This window comes from Rhea americana, unplaced genomic scaffold (assembly GCF_003343005.1).
Source record: "Rhea americana isolate MKP2758 unplaced genomic scaffold, rheAme1 scaffold_49, whole genome shotgun sequence".
Classification (NCBI taxonomy): Eukaryota; Metazoa; Chordata; class Aves; order Rheiformes; family Rheidae; genus Rhea; species Rhea americana.
Window position 1 is genome coordinate 1,245,492 of NW_028186634.1, and position 25,898 is coordinate 1,271,389.

The window sequence follows — 25,898 nt, forward strand, 5'->3', positions numbered from 1 at the left end:
GCATTTGCCCTATTCCAAATCCTATAAACCTAACTTTTTAAATATATTCTAATTAACTATATTTGTTTGTAGAAAAACAAAAGAAAATTAAATGGTTTGAAACTGAACCATTCACAAATAGTGGACACTGTCACTCATGCCTGAATGACTGCAAGCAAGGCAGCCTTTTCAGGAATAAACAGGTAAGTGAACTTGAGATACGTAAGGTACATCAGCTTCTCAGAAGTCTTCATCATGTGTTAAGACACGGATAATTAAAATAAGATGTGAAATTCCTGACATTCTTTAGAAAAGATTTTCAGTCTTGTTAGTAAAGACAAGCCTACTGACACATTAGGTTACATGGCTTTAAGGATTGTTTTATAGGTTCCCCAATCCTGTACTTTTTGGAATGCACATGAGGACACTATGTCTCCCATCAACATCTTTTGTATCATTGAAATTTCACACAAATTAAAGAACTTAATAACATTATCTACCTTTGGTTGGTGAGGTACAGTTACAGACAAGGTAACAGAGAAGCTACCTTTGGCTATCTGTATRCTATCTATTCTGTTCCTCTCATTTTAAATTAAATATCAGCAATACCAGTGCATAAGGCACTTTCTTGTATCTCAGCATCACCGAAGGAAAGACAGTAAGTTCTTAGAGACTGTCAGGCAGAAGACAGGTTGACAATAACCCACCTAAAACTGTGAAATACTAGCCTAAATTTTTCATGTCAGTCAACTAAGGATTTATTTAAAGAATCTGTTACAAAAAAGAAATCTAAAGTCTACAGGTAAAAAGAGCAGAAAGCTAATGAATAATATGAATAGGAACAAGATGAGATATTCAAAGCCATATAAAAGATGTGAACATATTTTTAATTCTGTAGATATTTTAAAACCCAAAACTATTTCAAAAACCTTTACATTGGTTCTTAGGTGAAAAGGAGCTAAAGAAAACTTGTAGAAGAAACAATCCTTGGAAAAAAGCTGATATCATTTCTTCCTTGGCAAGGAACAATCTTACCAGTACACAGAAGACATTGCTAGTATTAATTCACTCTTCATAATTAATAGATAGCATCCATTTWAATTTTATTTTCTAATTGTTATTCCGAAGTCTTCAAACAGTAACTAGTAAGATGAGCAGTGAAAGACAAACTTACCACAGTCCGGGACACTTCCTCTGAAATCTATTACAACTCCAAATCTTCGGCAGTGATGAGCATAATGGGCCAGAGCAGAGCAAAAACAAACTTGTCCACATTTGCAAGTGTCTCTTCTGCACTGCTCAAAATAGGGAATGGGACTCAAATAGGGGTAGCAGGGAGCAAAGAGCTCTTTCGTAAGGATGCTACAAGCTTCCGCTGCATAAGATGCTATACAAATAACAGATTAAACATTGTTTTAGTGGCGAAGTTTAAAAAGACTTGGAAGAAAAAGTGTAACTGATTGCAGCAAGATATAAATGGCAGCAATACATAACTCCCTTTGATATCAGGAGAACTGCATCGAAGGACAGAGAAGCAGTTAGCTGCATACAGCTTTAAATTTATTCCCAGAWCAAATTCAAAGTATTCGGTAAACCTTACAAAAGGCAGGCAGTGCCTAGGTACAGTCTCCTATCTTTAAAGTGACTCACAGATGTGAGTTAGGCAAAAGACACTAGACACTACCTGGTGCTTTTCATAAACATGAAGGAGTAGATGCCTGTTAAGTTGTTCCCAGTACTAGCTCAATGTACCAGTATTTTAAAGAATAGTCTGTTCTACCCACTGCTTCACACTGCACAGGGCTGCAGCCRTACCATCAGCTGCTATTTTCGGGACATACTATTGGACAGGAGGACAAAAAAGCAGTATCAAATAGTTGCATAAGGAGCTACAAACAAAAAAAGCCATCTGAATATCTTAATGCTGAACCTCTTAAATACTTCTGCAATTGTGGTCAAATAGATGGATAAACCAGGACTTCAAAATTTTCTTCCCAGAATTTCTGAATTTCTACACTGGCCACTGTTTTCTCTATATCCATATCCCAACATATTACCAAGAACACAGTCTCGCTGCACAGCACATCACGTAGATCATCCAAGTATTTCCTTACAGAAGGCATGGGATGATTTCCTCACACCACTGAAGTTATGGGCAAAACTTTAATTAACACTTCACCCCTGTATCATGCCCAGAAGTGTGTGCAGTCCAAGGCAGCAATGGTGCAAACTGCAAGAGGAACCTAACCTATTACATGCAAAGATCATCATTATAAAAGGATGCCTTTACTGACTAGCTATGGTCCTCGTGGCATCAGCAACTAGCTAATCTTCCCCTGACTGGACCGCTTCAGCTGAACCCAAAGATAGCAGAGCATAAGTATATRATTTATATGACTGATTCTCCTGCACAGCACACAACTAAATCAAAATGTTTCATTTTTACAATATTTTCAAAAATGAATATTGGAGTATTTTTATGAGTCTCCATCTTAACTACCAGCACTACCAATACTAGACATACTACTACATTAGACATTAATGCATGTAGCTTTACATACTGTAACTGCAAACAAGAAGAATTAATAATAAAAAAGAAAGGTATTTCAAGTGGGTATTCAGAGGATATTTCAGATACCAGAACATATTTAAATATTACACCACATGGCTTGTTAGGGCTCAAAACTAAGCATCCATTTTTTCATGGGGAAGATCAGTTGTTCTTTTTCCTGATCCAACTACAAAAATCAGAGAAGTAATAAGTAGAAATGCTTTTGTCACTAACAACTGAGCCTCATTGCCCACCTGCCTGTAGATGAATATCACACGGGTCCATTTGTGAACTGTCATGCACAAGAATGCACGCTGGTAAAGTTTTCCAGGCATTTCCAAACAGCTGTGGAGTGCTTTCTGGTACTCCAACTGGAGATCTTTTTATAAAAGAGAAGTCAGTCACAAAAAAGTTTAAWTTAAAGAATAGTCTCTGTTCTATCACCACCTTCACTACAGCTGATATAAGCTTCCCTTCCATTGCACCATATTCTCAGGCACCTTTCCCTAAAGCACTAGCTGTTAGATTAAGTTTTAGGGCTCCTCTCCTTTCCTCCAGGCAGCAGGCAGACACAGAAAAGAAAGAAATGTGCTCTAGAGCCATTAGATACTTTCTATGGAAGGAAGGGTCAAAACCCACCAAATTCTGTTTTCACAAGAGAGGATAAGGGAGGARCACAGCTGTCCTGAAAATGTGCACTCTTTCTATCCATACTGCTACCCCCTGAATCACATCTAATCCATTTTCATCTCTCCTCTGCCTATAATTTCCTGTCTGCTCCTGGGCATCTCACTTCCCAGGCTCTCTAACCCCTGGAAGAGAGAGGACGTCAGAAAAGCCAAAGTCCAGAAATAAAATTGCATGAGCAATTGGTATCTCTGAGGCCCAGACAAACAGAGGTGCAGAAGAAGTTGAAAGACAGACAAGATTCAATCAAAATAAGAAGGCATGTTAATATTGCAAAGGGAGAATGATGGAAACTATGTGCTTAAATATGAGGTGTTGCACTCTATGGAAAGGACAGCCTTAAGCATACCACCAGTAGTTTTACCTCTGCTGGAGATGGAGGGGAGAGGAGTTGTAAGATATACCACTGCATATGGAAACTCTCCGAAATCTAGTGGGGAGCAAGCAGTTTTGTACACATGTAGAGATGCTCGCTCAATACGGTTTGGGTCATCTCTCAGCACAGTTCATAAGTTACTGTAGTTTCTAAGGGCTATTCTCACAAATATCAACTATCCAAGCAACTTCTCAGTTATCTGAAAACAGGCCCAAAAGCTGTCACCAAAAATACACTACAAAGCCTACTTGCTTCAAAAAGAAGTATTTTAAGTAGTTTTTGTATATAAGCATTATCTTCTGCTACTTGAAATCTAGTCTAGTCTATACATTTTCTAGTCTAGTTATAACAATATTATTCTACTAATACTTTTTATCATTCATTGTTCTAAAACTTAAAAAGATTTTTTTTTAATTAGAAACAACTAAAGACAGTTTCTTCATTTTTCTATCAGTTTTAATTAAAAAAAATTCCAACTGATTTGAGAGACAGATGATCCCCAATTCCTTTTTAACTCCTGCTCAAAGAAATATTCTTTCACACTCCAAATTCATGTCCTCCTCCTCCAAATTTCACTGGGCTGCTTTAGCCTCTGGAAGCCAGTACAGCAGGACATACAGTACAAAGAAGCTGGGCAGAAACAGTAAGCTTGACTGTGAAGCTGAGGCAGCTCTAACTGTCTTTCAGTGCATCACAGCAAAACAGAGCTCAGGCAACAGCCAATTTCTATTGCTGGCCTGCAGACACAGAACAGAAGAGGTTCTGTTAGCAAAAGATGATTAGAACTTGTAGCAGAAAACAGGAGCTGGAGAGAGATGAAAAGTTTGTAAGGAGATAGGAGGTCCCTTACACAGGCCACTCTATCTTTTGGACAAAACTGTTCAGATAAATTTGTGCTTTGGAGTCATACATATTTCACTGTACTGTTATATTTTAAAACCATGTAATTGAAGTTACAGACCTTCTGTTAGCAAACTAAAACCTACTTTTGACACTTCTATCTCAAAACATTAAGATGAAACACTTTCGGTACCCATCTATTCAGCTTCAGCATATACTTCATCTATGTTCTAACTCTAGATGTATATACAGATATAGAAATCTTGCAGTTATTCATACAAAAAATCATCCTCAGTATTTCCATTGAAGGTTCCACATAGGCCCACAGTATCATCCTTCCACCGGCCATCAACTTGAAGATAAAGCCTCAGTCCTTCTCTATCATACAGTATCCGTAATCCAATGTGCGTCTTTACTTGAAGAAATACGGAGGAGAGTTTCCGTATTTCAAATAAATCTGGTAAGCAAGAACAGAGATTGTTGAAAGGCAAAGGAAAAATACTTATAATTTGTATTTTCTTTCTAGTTATTTTACTATTTTGTTTTATATGACTTTTAGATAAGTTACTTTTTTTCCTACTCTGGCCAAAATAATCAATTTATCATAAGACGTTAAGCTGTGATTCAGATTTCGAAAAAGAAAACAAGAAACTTAACGACAGTCAAACTTCTTAAAAATGCATCCAACAATCACTGTGAGATTCAGAAAGGTTAATTAAAAGCAAATCAACGTAAAGGTACAAATATTTCAAATGATTTACTGTAGACAACAAAATCCTCTGAGTAYCAATATGCTTCCTAAGAGCCTACAGACATCAAATAAATTCATTTTTGCAAATCAAGCCTTCACCAAAGCTAACATTGATCACTGCAGAATAGTCACATATTCATATGTAGATACTTGATAATAACTTCTGAAAGAGATTTAAAATCCACTGAGACAAAAAAACCAAACAAACCAGAACTCTTTTGTCTGAAAATCTGCAGTTTATCTGCAAGGAGCAAGAGTGCCCTTTCCACTTACATGTACTTGAGTTGCTTACAAAAAAAGAGAAAAGAAATTATTTAGTCAAGAAACACCAGGGAAAGTAATTTTACCTCAGGAAAGAACCAACCAGTCCTGTAAGTGCGAGAGATGGTATTTGGGCTTGTTAGAGACACAACGTACTTAACGTTAACACAAGAGACACTAGCACAATACAACTACTGCACAGCTCCTAACATCAGAAAACAAGGCACAACGGTAGTTAATTTATGAAACATGCTTCGTAGTTCTTGAAAAATTAACAATGTTAACACTAACAATACATCATTTAATATGTTAGTAATACTGACAATATTACAACATATGTATATGCCATTAAAATACTATTTCAGTGCTCAAYAGATTAGATGCATATATATTATTCCTTACCATCTGTATAAGGCAGGTTAATTTTGTACTGATCATATACCAAAACATCTCCTGAATGAGTCAGAGTCACTTGCCTCTTGGGGTCCTGCTTAAGAATAAGACTGACTGACTGGATACATGATCCATCTTGGTTCTGCAAGTAAGGACAAAACAATTTTTTTTATATATATTAAAGTAGGATAAATGGTAAATTAGACTGCAAGTAAAATTACAATGAAGGAAAAATTAAACACTCTCAGTTGCATCTAACCTYTTCACAAATTGAACCTGCAAAATATATAGCTTTGAAGTTAAAAACCTAAATATTTTGAATAATTTCGTATGTGTTTAATTATAATTGTAACATGTTACGCGAATACATTTCAAAAGTGGGATTTGGAAAGAGAAGTTTATAGAATTTTTACATTGCTTAGTACAAATCCATCTGCAAGTCATGAGACCCATTGATACAAAACTCACCGAGGCCAAGTTGATATTTGCAAATCAGGTTGCATTCTCCACACAGCAGTGCACAGGAAAAAAAAAAGTCTATATCACAGAATCACAGAATTGGTAAGTTTGGAAGAGACCTCCAGTCCAACCTCCCCACTCAGCAGGGTCACCTAGAGCATGGTAGACAGGGTTGCATCCAGGCGGCCTTGAATATCTCCAGAGAAGGAGACTCCACAACCTCTCTGGGCAACCTGTGCCAGGGCTCCGTCACTCTCACAGTGAATTTGTAACTCTCCTCAACCTAAACTGTGTTGCTATACCTAGTTCTTTTAAAATGTATTAAAAATACAGAATTCTTTTTTACTGCAAACAATAACAAAAGACAGAGGCTTCTGGTGAATCAYTATATAAAAGTGCATTTAAGTTCATTATTTCTGAGAGGAGTTGGAGTCACTCCCTGAGCTCACTGGATGCATACTGAGGAAAGAAAGGCAGCATCATAACAGCATAAAATAATCACAGCATCCAGGTGGCTTGACTTGCTTACTCTTATCATTTCAGCTCTACAGTTCCGCCAAATCATACAGGAAAACCATGCAAAGGAATATACTGGGTTCAGTCAGCAGGACTAAACCATACTCCAGAAAAATTCTAGCTCAACCTCACCTACCTTACCTAYTCCCAACCACTCAGCGGCACTCACTTGTCATCAGTACCAAAAGCAACTGATAGACTGGATTTTTTTTTCTTTTTTGAACACACTGTGATTAACAGATCTTTGCATCTAAAAATGAAGTACTGACATTCATGTTGCTATAGCTTCACAGCAGAAATAAAGTATACGGCCTGCACAAGAAAATTTCACAACAGCTTAAAGATTAACTGATTTCATCAGAACTGAAGTCAAACACAGTACACATGCTCTATATCAGGCTAGATTTTTCTACATTCTTTGACTTTGGTACATTGTCTTCAGGTGTCTAAAGGAATACTTTGGGGTCTATGCTGATATATAGACAGAAAGTGTTTCTGCAATCTCCAGCCGTTTGTTTTAACTTTGGAATACATATACTTTCTGACCTAAAAAAATACTGAAAAGGAAGTAGTTCTGTACTCATGCAACCAGTGGCTCATCAGCAATGATTTTGAAAGGCGGACGATTCCCAGGACTCGGATGAGACATGAAAAACCTACGTGGACATATTTTATCAACTTTAGCACAAAGACACAAAGCCAATAAACATACAGAAAAGCCTTCTAGACAGATTTAAAAAAAAAAGAAAGAAAGAAAAAGAAAGAAAGAAAAAGAAAAAAAAATCCTAAAGCAAGTCCTGAAACAACTTGGTAGCTAAGTGAAGTCTTAAGCTACTTAGTATTCCTGCATGTTTTATATTACAGTAGAGATATTCAGCTAGACATCACCCAAGCAGGTGGAAGGCAGCGTGAGTGTGAGGCCTATTGAATACTTAATGTTTCCAGTGTATCACAGTAACAAATATATCTGTACTAAGTAACACGGCAACTAGCCAAACATATGATTAACACTAGTCAGTGGCTGTCGAAGTTTCCAGGCAAGGACTTCACCTTTCTGAAAAACTGAATGTACTTTGGCTTTTAATGCCACTGGGGAAAATAATGCTTATTAAAGGCTGCTTATTATTCARAAAAGATGAGTAGTGGTTTTTTTTAGTAGAAAGAATTTGACGGTTTATTTAACTTTATGAACAGACAAATGTTCAGTTGTGGTGGATTAGGCATAGAGATAGATAAACCGATCTCTGGAGCCCTACAATCTCAGCATCCTGTAATTTACTTTGTTACATCCTAAAAGACATCGGAAACACGGTCTACCCCCTGCTTGCTCTTAGCTCCAGGAAGGAATTAAGTTTCTGGTCCTCCTGCTATGCTGAGATAAATCTCTTTGCTCTAAAGTTCAGTGACATCAGCTTATTTGTATTGGCTTTGTGTGTTTAGGATGAACCTTCTCTAAAATAAAAAATAAAAAATAAAAAAAAACAAGAGTTTGTCTATTTCCTGCCATCTACAGTGAAAAGGGGGCAGCATTCAACTGCTGCATCCTTCCTGTTCAGGCTTCTTCATTGCAASACCTTGCACCCATTTGAAAGGTACTCAGTAACAATTACAAAACTGAGTCTAGTTAACACTGATTCACCGCATTTGTTTATTTTACCCTCATTCCTGATTATATACTCAACGTCTGACATATAAAAACATTCAGAGGGATGTTCAAAATTACTGGTTCAAACAGTGGCCTAGGTCTTTCCCCAAGAAATGTCTCACTGATCAGATCAGACCCTGAGCTGAGGTCCAGAGTAGTCAGAAGAGCTGCAGGAGGTTGCCCTTCCTGCCCCATTGACCACAGTGAAGAAGTAACTGTTGATGCAAAGTGTTAATCATCATCAGTGTTGAAAGAGGTACTGAATAACTGTTAGATTAAATATTCCTACTTTTGGACAGTCACACAAACGGTAAAATTATATTGCATAGTACTATTTCACAATGCAAACTGAGATCAGAATTTTCAGTTCCAAGATTTACAGTCTTAACCACCGAATTCCTGCTGACTTTCATTGGGACTTGCATGATACAAGGCAAATCTTGCCATACGTGTTAAGAACAAAGCACCAGAGCTCCAAGGATCTCTGAACACTGCCATGTGGCTCATACACAGATGCTATACTAGCACAGAGCAGATCATCCATCAGTCCATGGACACACAGATACACAGAGTGGTACGCAAAGAATACAGACTACATTCAGAATTTCCTTGTCCCTAAATAATAATGCAACAGTGATCTCTCATCAAAAATTGAAATAATAAAACTAAATTTAAAAATAAGGGTAAAATATAAAAATAATGAACATTTCATCAGCTCAGCCAGCTCTTCTGGACTGATGGTGAAGACAGATGTCTGTCCATAGTATATACCTTAATTATACAATATTGACAAAAGCTTTATTATTCCTTCACATAGAAGCTAAAGAAATTCTGCCTATTATTTTCTGTTCCAATGAACTGTTTCTTTCACAGCACTGATCCTGCCAACTCTCAGCAGTTGTATTCACAGGGATGACCACTTCTCTCACTAGACATTTAACAACAATTCCTATATTCAGAAGACCTTCTCATCATACAAACTACAAAGGCAGAGAGGTTGTCACCTGAAACTCAGATAAGGTTAAGCTGTGCTGATCACTTGACTGATTCTCCTTCCAAAAAGTGCTTAAACAAAATTTCACATCGTTTTGAAATCACTTGTTGCCTGATGACTGTTTATGTCACCAGCTCTAAGGCACTAGATGACTGGCTTCTTTGTGATTGAAAGAACTAAAATCTCCTCAGGTATTTTCTTTCCACCTTTTTTTTTCATCTGCTTGAATGCGATGGGATTGATCAGTTAAAAAGAAAAAAAAATTGAATTTTAAAAAAGCAAACAGAATTCTCAAACCACCGAGAAATATGAGATAGCACACTACAGATCTTTCAGCTTCCTGATTCAATTCATTAAATTTTATAAATGGAAAGAATATACTAGATTTGCCTAAAGATCTGTAAAGTAGTTCCACTGCCAAGTAGTACCAGCTATTTTTTAGATGCCTGAATACCTGCTTTGAAGCCCCACACCCTCACGTTATAGTACAAACTGCTCTTGCTATCCTCCCACTACTCTTACATCAATAATTAAATTAACAGAGCTTAACCCTGGCATCCACCACATAAGCCTCTACTCATCCACCTGGCTGTTATCTTCAGAATGCTTCACTCAAAGCTCTGTAGAACTTCGTAACTTTTAAGAACTCTGACCTGGTGAGCTCACTTAAAGTCTAGGTGAAGAGTGAAGCCCAACATGCAGTAAAAGCCAGGAAAAGCAGTTTTGCAACATACAACCCATCTGGATGAAGAGACATGTTAAGTAAAGTCCCTAAATCAGGATCAAGAAGAAGATTTAAGAACTAATGCGAGGTTCTTTGCAGTCTCAGGAGTGCTGCAGAATGCCAACTAATTTGGCTGTCACTGCCCCCAACAGAAGCATCATTTACAGCAACAACCACAGCACAATCCAAATTTCTATCTGTGGCAGGGGATAAGTGTTCTGTAACAGAAGAGTGAATGAGATGTACAATACACCTCTTGCACATTATCATAGCAGATACTTGTTCAAGACCTCTGTTTGTTGTCCGTTGGTGGAATTTTTAACATTTCGGGCTGAAAGGCTGAGCTTCTGGAAGCAGTCAACTGTGCCTCAACTTTTCTTTGGTAAATGAACTTCTAACAGTGTTTTCTCAAGAGATCCTATCTTGCTGATCTTCACCTATGTAGTACAGGACACAGCATCCACACCTAACCACCTTTCTCAAGCTTTACGGATTGCAAAACAGGAAGAAAATTACGTTGGTGTAACAGTTTTTGTAGTACCTATGTTTCAGGTTTTGTTTCACAGCTATTCTATACACGTTTCTTGCAGACTATGATATTGACTTACGCAACTCTTGAGGATCCCAAGGTTAGCACAAAATTAAGCTAAGTAAAAATCATGATGATTTGAATAAGCTAAACTGAACGTGCACTTTAAGCGGGAACCATAGTAGCAATCAGTTAGACAGTGCCATGAAGAGGTCTCAATTTTCCTGCGAGTAGGATATGCAATTGGGACAATCAGGTTCTTTCCAACCCAAAGGACCACACAGCTTAAAGCTTTTAAAACGTGCATGTCCTTATCAGGATCTCATTTCACAGCCCTGACTCTATGTTTTCTATCTCAAAGAGATAAGAGTCTAGAAAAGCAACTGTATTCACAATACAGGTATCGGCTTTTCAATACTGGTAACCTCTCCTATGCCCAGTCWCTCTTGCCTCACCTGATACTCAGATACACTTCTGCTAGGCATCACAGGACCCTGGGGCATTTCCTTGCTGATCATTTAGATGGAAAACATATTTGGTCTCCACCTAGTTAAGTTATTCTTCTTCCATATAACTTCTATCACTAAGATGAGAAGGGGACTCCAGGCAATCAGCCTGTTTTATCATCAATTCTAATTTAATAAACTTGTCTATTACATTTTCATATCACTTCCTTTTGCTTAGAAAAGGTCTTTTCATAGAAGAAAGCTTTTGTCCACAAGGATGTAGAGTCTTTACTGAAACATGCCTTTCTACAGTGAGGCTTGACAACCGTATATTTATATGGGTATTCTTCTTCCCAAGGAAACCTGAAGTGTATTACAATATAAGCCACAGATAAGAATGAATGCAATCATTAATGTAATAGCAGGACTTGGTAGAAATGCACATTTGTTTAATCTAGAGAGCATTTGTTTAATCTACAGTTACTTCCACAGAAACAAACAGTAATACCTCTAAATTTGATTWTACCTAAAGTACATAATTGTAACAACATTTACACTTGTCACATTAAGAACAGAAATTCGGGCTAACATATTGCATATGAAGAAACATAGAAAGCAAATAATAACAAAGCATATTTAAGTCTATAAACTGTTCAAATATCTGTACAGTTGCTCCCAAGTTAAAATCATTGAATGAGATCAAAATCAGAGCCGGAATGCAAACCTGACCAAAATATCAAGTTTAACACCTTGCTCTCAGAGCACAGGGCCAGCAGCTTAGTCGTTGACCATATCTGGAAGCTGGCATCAGTAGCAGCATTATGATTTTAATACAATATTGGAGCACTAGGTGAATAAAACACTGACCAAGTTCTGCCTAACTCAGTCATATATACAGTAAAGCCACTGAGAAAAGTCTGAATTCAGAAAACAGTTCAACTCCACTTCTCACAGCACCTGTGTATTCCTAAGATCTGTTCTACTGTGCCGTAACTTTTTCAAAATTAAGACCTATCAAAACCACAATAAGAATAAAATGCTGTAGCTGCTCTATTCAAAAAGAATTGTATTAGTAGCACATAAATTAGCAAAAATCTTATCCATACCTCAACATGCACAGCATTACAGCTTTACAATACATGTTCATAAATATACAAGGAAGGAGAATGGGGTCTTTGAGATAAAGCAGACAAACTATTTGGCAATTTCTGTCTATTATTAGACACTTGCAAATATGAAGTAGGAGTATCATCAGTATTAGCTATGCATAAGCACTTGCACACATGCTTGGCTGAAGTGAGTTGTACACAGTAACAACTTGCAACATTAAACAAATGCATACACATACCCAAATCTGAGATAGATCCAAAAGCTACTCACAGTTTTCCCTATCAGTATAAATGAAAGTGAATTTCAAAGTGCAAGAACAAAGCCAAAAGAGAAATGTATATTCAAGGCATAAAAAAAATAATTCTTCCTTCAAGCAATAATAAGCTGTATACTTATTATATGCTGGCTGCAAACCCACAAAGATATACTCAGAACTCAAGAAAACCAGTCATCATCTGGGGTTTCTTTCAAGGACCATCATATGCTACTTAACCACCTCACTGAACACTGAATCAAAATGCTAGAACATAATCTTTCCTTTTTATTGCAAAAAACCACAAGACTTAGGCATGGGGTTCCTCCACAATTGTTGTTAGACTATTTCAAGAGTAAGGAAAATCGTTGCTATTGATTAATTTTAATATATTCAATTGCAGGTAGCTTTGGAGGGGTTTCTTGGGGGTGGGAAGGCAGGGTTTGTGCTGTTTAGCATAGCTTCCCTTTCAGGATATAAATACAATATGAAAATTTTAAACTTTACCTGTCCACATGGAGCATTTTGCAAGGATACAGTAAACTCTCCAGATGTAAGGCTTTTCGCTAGAATATATTGGCAGGTAGCTTGGAAAGTGTATTTACGCCCATCAAAGGTCATGAAATGAATGTCTCCTGAAACCGAGCATTCAGCTGACAGATACAACAAAAAAATGATTTAAGTATGCAGAAAGTATTGCATCTTCTTGAGAGTGCTATACTTGAATCCTATAATTGGTTGTGTTAAGGAGCTCTTACTTGATTGCCAGGCTAGGAAAACTAAAACAGTTTTTCCCTGTCACAGAAGAAATAATTTGGGTGCTCCTTAAATTCTGAGTGTTTGATACATGAGGATCTAAAAAGTGATTTGCAGAAATATTAAGCACTCACACAGCAATTAACATCATTGAGATAAAAGCTTGAAACCATCAACTGCTACATAAACCATGAAACCATGGGTACTCCTAATACTCAAAATCCTTTAGATCTTAACCTCTCTGTAGCTTATTTGCCCACCTGTGAAGCGAAAATAGTGACAGCCCTCATTCCACAACCATGTTGTGAAAATAATTTACTATTTGTGTAATAGCTAGATACCACATCGTTAGCCTGCAATATTGCAAGAAAAAGAAAAGTAATCATGGATTTAGAAACTCCTCCATAATTCATATCTAATTCTGTCAGGAGAAGATTGTATAGGAATCTTTAGTTGGATGGCAGGCAGAGTCAGGTAATGCCATCTGTCAGAAACATTACAGTGACCCAATGGGACAGACACTGCTATGTTCAGCTGGAAAAGGGAGATGGCTGTTTTTCAGATCATTTTAATATTTAATCCATTGTGTGTGAATGTGTTTGTGCAAATACAAACAAAAATACAAACTATATAGTGAAAAAACATGTTAAAGTCTAAGAGCAATAGTCTATCCCAATTAAAAAAAAATCAGAGTTATTAAAAAAAAGTTAAGTATCCAACATCTGTTCTTTTCACATACCTGGACACGTAAGATTTGTACAAATCCACTTTCCTCCAATGCAAGTGCTGAAATAAAAGTGAAAAGCTGTTTCGTTTTGTTTTTTAAGCATATGGCATATATCCCTCAGTTCTTCCTGGTTTTCTACTCCACGGAGAGAGTAACAAATGTCTTACGAGTCTCACAAAATGGTAAAAGGGAGCTATTACAATCACTAGAAAGTCTGGAAGCTGTGGCAAGGGCTTGTCAGGAAGATATGGCCAAGTGAAGTCTCATCCATATGCCCAATAATACATCTCTTTCCTTTTAGGTCATTGAAAAAGGAGCTCCCATTATTAGCTCCATTGTAAAAAGTCAAGGATGACTGATATTAAAAGAATAAACATTCAATTAGAGTGAAACAACTCCAAAAAAACACAACTGCTGTGAAGAAAAAAAAAGGGTTGCATGTCTGCAAACTCATCCGTTTTCTCCAAGTTGATCCAATAAAAGGTATTACCTCTTTCTACAAACCTCGCTTGCTGAAGCGCAAAATTAACTTAGAAATGCTAAAAACAATCGCTTCATGTCATAACGACAGTAGAATCTGTGCCCAAATGAGATAATTCAAACAAAGAGATACAAAGTAATGTCAAACTAAGTCAATTTTTAAGGTTTGAATTCTAGATTGTTTTAGTTTGACACAGATTTCAAGACAAAAAAATTACTAAACATTTCAGTATTCTCTGTAGTATGTGTTTTTTGCTGCTCTTCACTATTCAGATTGATAGCTCTTACTTCCTTTATCTTTCTGTTAGTTGCAACATCTCCAAGGAGGATTAGTTTTTGTATGCAGAAAAAAGTAAAGACTCCCATCAACTTTATTCAATGTTTCATGAACAGTGCCTTAAAGGACTTCTCTCTCCGGTGACCACAAAAGAACTAAATCATAGGAACAGCAAAAAAAAAAAAAAAAAAAAAAAGGAAGTTTACCAACCAGTTGTTACATTCCTCATAAACCACAGAACCCATTTCAAAAAAACTCCCATGGTAGTCACAAGGGCAGTCCATAGGCTTGATACATACTTGATTTTCATAAATTAGGCCTTGAAGAAATAAAACAACAAAAATAGAAATAGAAAAGTTAAATATCTTTGCAAATGGCTAATGGAGTACCTTGATTAACAATCATACCTAATAACAACATTAATAGGTAGCACAACAAAATCGCAGACCATTTCGGAATTGTTCTTCAGAACAAATATACATTTCATATTCATTTTTATATTGAATAAATTATGTTACATTGGACCAAGTCTCTAAATTGGCTCTAATACAATAATGATGGTATGAATCACAAATATTTTATATTTTGAAAAATTGCTCAGGCGATTCAGGTAGCTATGGTATCTCTTCTGATAACATAACAAATCTTTGCTTTGATATTTTAAGACACCATTTGGTCCTTATATTATTACGGTAGGTTTTTTTTTGGTTTTACTTTTTTAATTATTCCATTTTTATAGCCGAGACCTAAAAGACATTAACAGTCCATTACAGATGAAGTGCAGCACAGATGATTACACTTACAAATTATCAGGGTATGTRTAAGAGGCATGGTTTGAACAGCCACATTATACCATTCTGTTCTCTTTCAGACACAATTATGTCCCCAAGAAAAGGCAGTAACAAGAGGAAAATTGGACRGTAAAGTATCTTTTGGTAAAAAAGTGCACAGTTTTGCTTTGAGCCACATTGCTACCAGAGCCACACTACAGTATAAGAAACACTGTTACAAACTGTTTCTGGCTACAGAAGGAAAAGAAATAATGAGTTTTACTCCTGTCATGCTTTTGAGCATGCATGTGGACTTGCAGACATACTTCAGCAAAAACATGAGTGGCAACCACCAGAATCAGGAAGACAGCTCCCCTATCCACAAGATCACCAAACTCAACAAACCATACTGTGGCACTCTATAGCTAGAAAGGGTATCTGACAAAACCTGCTCCTCTACTATACATGGAGGAAAGGGCTCTTGCCACTAATGAGGAGAATGAGATCATCCATCTAATCTGTTGACAAGGTGATTAGAAAGAGATCCTGTGGCTACCTCAATCTAGGCAGACCACATAGGTATATGAACAATCTGAAAAACTTACCATTTGGACAGTAACATCCATCAACGCAGGGAATCTCACTGCCAACACACTGTGATTGCTGATGGCATGAAACAGGGCAACAATCAATGCATTCGCTGTAGGTCAAGTGTTCAGCACAGGTAATGACTACAAAACAGAAACAGGTTAAGAAACAAAAATGTGTTAGCACCTCAGGGCATGAGAGTTTGTACATGTTTCTCAGGTATTTACTTTTTGGTAAATCAGTTGAGTATTTGTTGTCTAGAACCATGAATCAACAACTTTTTATAACACAAACGTATGTATTTAAATGTATTTATATATTTAACATTTTCATTCTTTCTTTCTGGGTAGATAGGTAAGAACTACAAGGAGAAAGATACCTGTTTCAGGTGCATCAAAAATTAACAATCTTCAATTACATCATGGGAGACTTGGGGAAACATTCTCACAATAAAGCTATTTAAACAGCACAGAATGGTAGAATATCCATTAACCAAGATTTTTTTAGAAACGTGGGAAATGCTTCTGTCATGGATGACAAAACTATTTTTGATCCTTTGTTACAGAGAGGTGGACAGACTAGATGATCTGTCATGATTTTTTTCAAACTTTCTTTCAGTGATTAGGATGAAGACTTAATTCAGCTGTAACTCAAGTTTATTTTTAACACTCATAACACATTTTATACACCAGAAATCTATGAAGTCTTTGTCTTGAGAGAGTAGTTCTATGAAAAACACATAAAAAAGAAATTCAGTAATGTTTATGTAGCACTGAAGTGAGACCAGAGTTATACCTCCACTGAGAACGGTATTAGTCCTTAGTAGGAAGAAGAATAAAGAAGAGAAGTCATACAACTACTCAAGCATCTGCATACCACACTGTTGAAAGTGCGTTCGCCATCCATGAAGTGGTTTTCCTGCTTGGGCACAGGCCCTGGCATATTCAGTTAACGCTCGACACCAGGTTGCATTATCAATTGCTGACCTTATACAAATAAAAATTGACATGACGTTATTTTCTCCCTACATTCAAATACTCAGTCATAACCTCATGAATGTTTCTGCACCATTTCAGTTGTGTACAAGCAGTACTGTTTGAATTAACATTAATAAATAACATTCTAATGTACTGTGTCGTTTGTAAATTAGATATCTAAAATGGCTAAGACATTCTGCCATGTCTGAAGACAGCAGACAAACATACTAGAAACCTACAATGGATTGCCTAAATAAATCCATGCAAGCCAGCAGATACAATAGCATAAAGGGGGATTTGACTAAAGGCCTTTATTTTTACAAAAGAAATAATGTCCTTCAGAAATGTCACAAGAAGAAAGTGAATGACTTCTACCTGTGAACAAGAAAAGAAAATTATCCCCATCTGTCTTTTACTTTAAAGGGTCATAACCATTTGGAAAAACATCATACCATTGTGAAATGACAGCATAAATTCAGACAGTTTGCGTGCTTACAATCCAATTCCTCTTTTTGTTGGATTAACATGCCTTACAGATGCAGAACTGATCTATTGATATTACTTTTCATTAAGATTAGAAATAATAATGATGTTGTATACTCAGCGTCAAAAGAGATGTCATATTCAAGTAAACTAATGAATTATGCAAATAGCTAGGCCTGATTTTGGTTTTCCTTACACCAAAAGAAACAGGAACAATTCCAGACATTTCTGACAGCAAAAGCAGAAGCAGTGAGAAGAAAATCAAGACTTTTACTGTATAAAAAGCATTTTAGATACAAATTGATATGCAGAAAAAGAAATGTATTAGTTCTGTTAACATTTACATGTTAGCAAGATTCATTCTCATGGTACAACAATTTATTATTTTTTTAAAATAAGAGCTTTGGAATTACCCCAAAACACTCACTTACATGCAAATATCACTGGTGCAGCTTGCCATAAAAGGAAGAGGGCTCACATACTCATGACACTGTTCAAACGGGAGATGTAACAGAATATTACAGAGAGTGTATGTCCTCTAAAATGAAAGAGATTATTTTTAAGAACTTCACAACAGCAAACTTAAGCAGAATTGCATACTATGCAAAAGCAGACCAGACACCCCTCAATTTATGACTAGGAATCCCTTTCCTCTTATTAACTAGGAGCAGTGACTAGTAACACATTACTCTCCGTCACACTGTATTCAGAACATTAAATCCTTTATCCATCATTGTACTGACGGTAATGTAATATAGCCTTTCTCCCACCCCAGGCTCAAGGAAAGAAAAAAAAGGCTTTTTTTTTTTTTGCAGCTAATCCTGGATGATCTGAAGTTTTGAACTAGTGTTTTAGTACAGTACTCATTTTATTTAAATCATGCAGTAAAAGACATCAGAAATAAAACATGTCTGGCATCAGTAGCTTTAGTTTCAAAATATTTAATTTCAGGGTTTAATCTTCAAAATACTACTTAGAAGGAGAAACTATTGTGATTGGGATGGACAAAAGTGGCCATAACTAAATTCCAAACACTAACAATTAATTTATTTTTTTTAATCTGCTTTCATAGGCCTGCTTTCTCATATATTTCCTAAGGGAAAGGATAGGAACAAGCTCTAGAATGAGCCTCTACTTTACAATTTTTCACTCATGTAGCTCCAGATTCAAAAACACTCCTTTTGACTACTTTGCATACAATATAATACACCAAAAAGGACAAAGAATTAAGTTATAAACTTCTCTAGAAGCCAAATGAAAAAAAGACTAGGGAAGCTCAGTTGCAGATGCCATCTCAATCCTCCTCTCCAAAGGCAAAATGAGATGCCTAGAGATGATGTCATCTCCAGCCTCCCTCAAAGCACTAAAACAAATTCTGGCTCTAGTAAGAATCACAGACTGTTGTAATATTCCTTTCATGGTATCCAAACCTGTAAAGATTCATGGTTTTGTGTCAGGCAAGGCGGTTCATTGACAAAAGAATCATCCCAATTGAATGCTCCTTGTGGAGGATTTTCCTGCCAACTTTCTACGAATTCTGCTACATCATCTGTCAGTTTTCCTAGACAAGACATACATACAGTCACACAGATTAACAAAAATGTTTCTATAGGATTTTTGAAAGAAACACCTCAATAATCTTCACATGTTAAGCAGAGGCAGCCAAATACTACACACAACAGATTAAATGAATCATATGTTAGTTTGAAGACTATCTGGTCCTTAGAAAAAAACAGAGTCCCTTTAAAGGGAATGTTGTAAGAAGACTTTAAAAGATGGAAAGAAGTTTATTCAGGTGATTTGGCAAGGATGGGATTTTGGAAGCAGGATTGTGCCTGCTGAAATCCTTGAATGGAAGAAAGGAAAGAACTGCAACGAGCTGTATACACATAATTCGAAGCCATTCCTTTATATGGAATTCCCAACAGACAGCATAACAGGGAACGAGAAGGAAGGCACTTCCGGGGCCAGAGCAAAGATGCAGAATGAATGCCAATATTAGGCAAATAAAGGTGCAACGTTTTCATGCATGTAAGAATGCATACACTAGCTTTCAACTAGCTCATAAAGGTATCCCCTATCATTAAAATCCAGTGACACTGATTACTACTTGTATTACCAGCAAATGCTACAGCCTATCTTGGTGTATTTTTATTACTATTACTCCCTGAACTAGTTGGATATAGCTAGTATGCAGAGCATCTGCCGTACTACAATCACAGCTTTATGTGACAGAGATATTCTGTGAAAGGTGAGAGGGTAGAGGAAAGCCTCTGAAAATAGCGAGGACAATGAACTATTGATGTAGGTATTAATTTAAGCATTTTGATTTAGCAAGCAAATTATTCAAAGGCGTAAGAGTGGTTTTTAGCACAGGGCTGATGTGTTGGGGCCCTGGCTATTTTACAGCAAGCTAAGCAGAAGTATATGCACCTGGGAAGGGAGTCGATACAGCGGTCAATTAGAGACTGAGCAGATACACCTGGACAATGCTAGACAACCAATAGCGATGCTTTGTAAAGTGCGTGAACAGGTAAGCCTGCTGAAAGGATATATAAGCTAGATAGGTAGAATAATAAGGTGGATTGAACTTGCATCACATTGATGTGTGTGTTCTYTCCTGTCTTGCCAATAATGGGCTGCGGCACTGATGCTTTGCAGAAGTTACATAGCTTAACCAACAAAGAAAACCTGCTACATATTGTACTCTGCACTCTGAAGTACTAACTCTGCAGAAACAGTATCTTCATTTTAAAGATGAGAAACACAGAGGTAAATAGCCTAAAAGAAAGATTCCCAGAAGCTTTTGTTGTCTAACTTCGGATACCTTCCATGGGCCCCAATTCTTTTTATTTTTCCTGATTCTTTTCATTTTGTAGAGGTTTTTACTCTGTATTTATTGGTGAGGGGAGGGGGAGATCAGGACTCTTTAAGGCATCTGAAGTTAGTATCCAAGGAACTGGGAGCCCTAGAATTACTGTCACTTCTGAAAATGTTAGCATAAATGAAATACTAGATCATACAAAATTTGGTGGTCTTCACTGATTTACTAAATAATAATAATCATCTCTAGTAGTAGCAGTATATCAGGCTTCCAGAGGTTCCTATGTGAACTTACTAAGGTGGTAGTGAGCACTTAAAAGTAGAAGTTTACCTTTTAGGTCCCAGGACTTCGAAGTACAATTACCACTGTATGTAGTGGATTGAGTCAAGTACTTGTCATGCTTTTTAAAGACCTCCCTCTCCAGAGTCCCCATGCATAGTGACTCCCTTCACTAACAAYAGCAACTAGCAGAAGCATTTCCACATATTTTCATTTCAAATGTTCCCCCTCTTAAACTGAAAAAAAAGTCTTTTTGGGGGGATGGGGCTGCAACAACACACACTGCTTTACACATCAGGAAGTATTTTAAATACTCACCATAACTAGTCTGCAGATCATCCTGCATGATAGCATTATTGTTTCCACACAGTCCATGTGTTTTGCCCAGATATTCTGGTGTCATTTTGATATATGCAGCAGAATTACCATCCCAAGCCAGAGTGAAAGCATACTGGTGTCTAACTAGGAAGTACCCAGCTAGCTTTTGGATGTGTAAGTTTGCAGTGACATAGGGTAACTGTATTCTGAAACGAGCAACATCAGAGACAAAATCAAGAACAACTTTAACCGTGAAAATTTCAGTACAAAAATGTTAATCAAAACAATGCCATGATATTAATTTCACAGCAAAAACAGTATCATAGATATGAGAGCAATTACCCAAGTCCTTTATAGGTGACTTCACTGCTCATCTTTATCTCTTCATCTCCAGAAAAGAATAAACTAATGGACCGTTCACATGAATAAGGAGACGAATGGCATTCAGGATCATTATTGACCTGTCAAATAAAATCACTAGTGTCAAAATTAAGATTTTTAATAATATGCTTAGTGTTCCACATACTGCACACCTAATATTTACATGTTGAGAGTGGGATAGGAATAAGTAGTGTGATCCCATTCCTCCCCCCCAAAAGGGGTACAATCAGCTCTCTTTCTGGAACAGTCTTTTCACAGCAGCAGTAGGATTTGAAAGCATACATCTCTGTTTACTCCCAGACATTTACACGGGGTAGAGGGCTAGAGTAACTGGTAGCATACACTACTGCTAGATTACCTTGTAGAACCTTGTACTAAAATCTCAAATTATTAATATCTTAAAATTAACATATGTCCACCAGCAGTAAAAGTGAACGTAAAAGTGCATTCCCCTACCTGTATGGAAAAACTCTGCTCATCTAATTCAGTATGTCTCACAAGGGTATATGTGGATTTCCCAGGAAAATAATAATAAAGTCCATCAAAAGTTTCAAAGTGGTATTGGCCCCATGTTCTGCATATATGATCCCTTTCAGCACCTGTATTATACACTAACAAAAGGACAGTCACTTAAGAAGTACTATTTTTTTTGGATTCGATACAGTTGAGACATAGTAGCATAGGTAGTTAATCGTGATACAGCACCACGGGGGGAGGAGAGGGGGGGAAGGTGTGGAGGAAGATACTGGGGGATGCAGACAAAGGGAAGTTGTTCTTGTAGCTGAGGAAACCCGAGTGTGTTTTTTCTCTCTACACACCTGTCTGGCATCTTGGTCCAGTTGCATTAAATCGACTGCAGTTGCAGAGCTCTCTGTGGACACATTCACCTCCATTAAAACATGTAAATGAATCTGAGTGGAAAAACAAAGCATTTTAAAAATAAATGATGGTAATTTCCACTCTTAAGACCCAATTTTACCATTGAATGCATCTCCAAGAATGACAAGAGGTGTTGGCTGAGCATCTAAACACTGTGTGAGCCCAAAAGAACCCTGTATGCCTCCACAAATAGCAAACATACTGGAAAAGCTTCCCTTCAGAAAAAATAAATAAATAAATAAACAAACCAACCAGAGGCAGCAAAATCTACCGCACATTCAAAGAATGCCAAATCAAAATGTCCCTTTTAGCCTCCCTAAGGAATGAATAAAGGATGTGAACTACTATTACAAAGCAAAACAGCATGGTACAAACATCGTTTACATAAAAGACTGCTACACGTAACACTGGCTGGGTCATGCTCTGCGAGGATGAGAGCATACTGTCCAGGAAACAGAGACTTTCAGATACCAGCTGTAGATCTCTCAGGGGCCTTCCCTCCATCTTGCAAATTTTAAGCATATTGACAACAAGTACTTTCCATAAATGGACACAGAAGTATTCTGATTCCTTGTTTTGTAAGAAACAAACATTTAACAGAGGAAAAAATTGATACTCAAGTACAGTAAGCCTACTGTATGTAAAACAAGGTCTTTGACTTGCAATGACAGATTTCCTCTCACCCCGCTCCTCCCCCTGCCAAGTACATTTCCATCAAAATCTGACAGCGCAAGTTTTTGCAGTATGAGGAAAGATGCGCACATGCTGAAATAGGCTTCTTGCTATCAGATTTACGCTTGTACTAAAATGCTTTTCTGATCATTGCAATATGTTCACTTATTTTGCTAACATTTGTCCCTTTAAAAATTGAATCTCCTTAGAAAAGAATTTGCATTTTAGTAATTGCACATTATGCAAAAAAGCCATAGTAGTTGTAGTGCTTGAAGAAAAGAAACTGAGATTGTATTTGCTGTGTGAAAATAAACAAACTACTGCTATTTAAAGACTAAAGCTAAGTGTAAAAATTGTTTGGAAGAAACTGCTCAGGGGAAGAGAGAAACTGAAACTTTTCATCTTCCTTATCTTTAGAAATCCACCATTCTTGAAAAAAAAATAGTCTTTACAGATGAATTACCTAAGTACGATCCTGAAAAAGTCAGACTTCACAGAAAAAGACCTTCTTTTTCTATCTCAGTAGAATCCTTACAAAATGTCTCAGTCAGTGGTGTACACTGAAGTCAGGATGTAGAGTATGTTTAGGCTTTTGAGAAAGCTTCACCAGTAGCATTTATAACTTTGCTGATCCTGGCAAACTAACGTAAGCTCCACTTTTGACAGTCCACACAAATTCTGCAATTGATTTAAACAGAACTGAAGGGAAGCCTTTCTAGGATATGAACCAATGTTTTATACTTTCCTAGCTCACATTTTATCTTTAGGCTCTGTTCTAAATATTGGCATGCACTAAAAATACATAAAAAAGCACAAATATCACACGTAGATTCTGAACCACTTTAAAGAATGGTTTAATCTTTTTCCCTATAATCTGATTATAAGATAATAAATACTTTCTAACAAGAGATGAACACTGACATCCCTATTGCCACTAAAAATGTTGAATCCTTGATACCAACAACAGCAACAGCAATATAAACTCAAATTCAAAGGGATTTCTTTTTCTTACCTATCTTCTCTCTCCTATTCTAGGAACTCATTTTATTGATGTTTTTCAATACCGATTACTACTAACATCTTTTATAGCAAGTAATGAGTTTGTTTTGCCAGCATGAAAGAAATTCAACAGAAACACCATTATAGGAGACAGCAAGTCATGCACTCTTTTAAGGAGTTTTAAATCCACAAAAATAATCAGAAAGTAGGCAGTACAATGAGGGTATCCTGTGAGCATGTCCCAGCCAAAAGCAACAGAAGTTCTGATAATAATTAGACAGTATTTTTAACAAACCGCTATACACAACTAGCAGCTTCACTTTAAGCCCCTACTTCAGTTTGGGCAACATTTTCAAATGCCTCTGAAAAAAATTTCACATTCACAGTCTGCATGTGTACCTACCACACACAWATTGCCTTTAGATTCAACCACCAGGTTAATTGTGCTCCTGACACTAATTCACATGCAAGCTTTTAATGTGTCTGAATTTACAGACTAAATGTTAATATATTATTTTTAATTAGGCTACTTCAAAAATAGTTCAAATCTCATTGTTAACTCTTTCCAATGTGTGATCAATGTAGAAGTTTCATGAGGAAAAAGGTTACATTTAAGTTTTTTATGCTTTGTGAGATCTTAGCAACTTAAAAGATTCTATGCTCACTCATGTGCTAGCAAAATGCTAGAATGAGGAAGATTTCTCAAAAAACTTATGGACTACCATTATTAAAAAAATGCAGTCATCCAAATTAGACCACATGATATTATATATTGTCTTCAATTACAAACTTTGAGAATAATTAAGTTCCCATACAATTTGTATTTTCTTGATATTTCTATAGACATTTACTTGCAAAAACATTAGAAATGCTACTCATTTTTGTATGAAAACTTACAGCATATTTTGATTTCTTTTTTCTTTCCAACTCCTCCCAAAAAATAAAATATAAGGCCATGCTGAAAAGAACAAAGTAGGTAGAGACAATAAAAGAGAACGTTCCTTTGCCTAGCTAATCCRACCATCCAGTCGGAGGAGTTCTGCCTGGCTTGGGCGAGTTCCTTCAACAACTAACGGCAAACACTACACAGAAAGGCCCCTAGTTTTCTTGAGCTGTATAATTTACATACAGCAAGCAATCTTGTCACTAAGGCAAGAGTCACATTCTTCTCATCAAGAGAGGCAGACATCGATCGCTTTCATCGCGAGTGTTGTGAGACCTGCGTAACCCGAGATCGAGTCTGTTCTTTGCTTCTCTAAGATTATGCCTTATTGCCTGTCCAGTTACAAGAATTTGCAATTAGACTGCAAGTCATGTTCCTTTTCACTGCAGAGGAAGTTAGTTGCCTTTTAGTGTTGCAGGTTGAAAGATCCTACTTTAAGCGTGGCCAAGGTATCCTGCTCCAAGCCACATTTCTTCTGATGCAGTTTCAACTGATCTGGGGAACACTTGCCCTAAGTGGGAAGGATCTCGCTCGCTCCCTTTCAGAGAGCTGCATCAGAATTAGAAATCAAATGATCTCACATGATAAGCTTTTTTTTTTTAATCCTCTTCTCTTGTAATGTATGATTCCAAGAAAATACTATAAACTTAGCCAATTTATCTGCTTTTTGCCCCTTTTAACATCATTGTAGAGCATCTTTCCTTACACTTCATAGAAGAGTGTAGTTATCCTTAACCAGCTGATGAGAGGGATATGGTGTTAATCCAGATCACATTCAATGATCTTACTACTGGGAAAAGTGTGGCTTTCTTTCATCAGGGATTGGTCAATCTATTGCTAGTCAATTAATGTGAAATACTTCCTCAGCTATCAGAAACCCATAACAAAGAGTTCATTCAGATCTTTGTCATTAAAGGAATAAAAATTCCCTAAACAAACTGTCCTATGTGATCTCTCTATTTAGGTCTCTTCCCAAGGCCTGAGAGGCACTGTATCACCTGACAGAGGGGAAGACGCACGAAGACTAAAAC

General features: G+C 36.8%; 1 protein-coding gene across 1 annotated transcript in view; it reads right to left on the bottom strand.

Moving 5' to 3' along the window:
* Positions 1-25,898, bottom strand: part of OTOG (otogelin) — a 108,796-nt gene that overhangs the window by 74,259 nt on the left and 8,639 nt on the right. The window contains exons 4-18 of the mRNA XM_085317135.1: positions 22,193-22,285; positions 21,831-21,985; positions 21,336-21,454; positions 20,994-21,199; positions 19,003-19,133; positions 18,004-18,110; positions 16,989-17,098; positions 16,130-16,255; positions 14,965-15,073; positions 14,010-14,056; positions 13,022-13,167; positions 5,848-5,980; positions 4,713-4,890; positions 2,785-2,909; positions 1,154-1,366 (exon numbers count right to left, since the gene is read on the bottom strand). Coding sequence (XP_085173261.1) covers positions 1,154-1,366; positions 2,785-2,909; positions 4,713-4,890; positions 5,848-5,980; positions 13,022-13,167; positions 14,010-14,056; positions 14,965-15,073; positions 16,130-16,255; positions 16,989-17,098; positions 18,004-18,110; positions 19,003-19,133; positions 20,994-21,199; positions 21,336-21,454; positions 21,831-21,985; positions 22,193-22,285 — 1,998 coding nt within the window. The remainder of the gene's footprint in view (positions 1-1,153; positions 1,367-2,784; positions 2,910-4,712; positions 4,891-5,847; positions 5,981-13,021; positions 13,168-14,009; positions 14,057-14,964; positions 15,074-16,129; positions 16,256-16,988; positions 17,099-18,003; positions 18,111-19,002; positions 19,134-20,993; positions 21,200-21,335; positions 21,455-21,830; positions 21,986-22,192; positions 22,286-25,898) is intronic.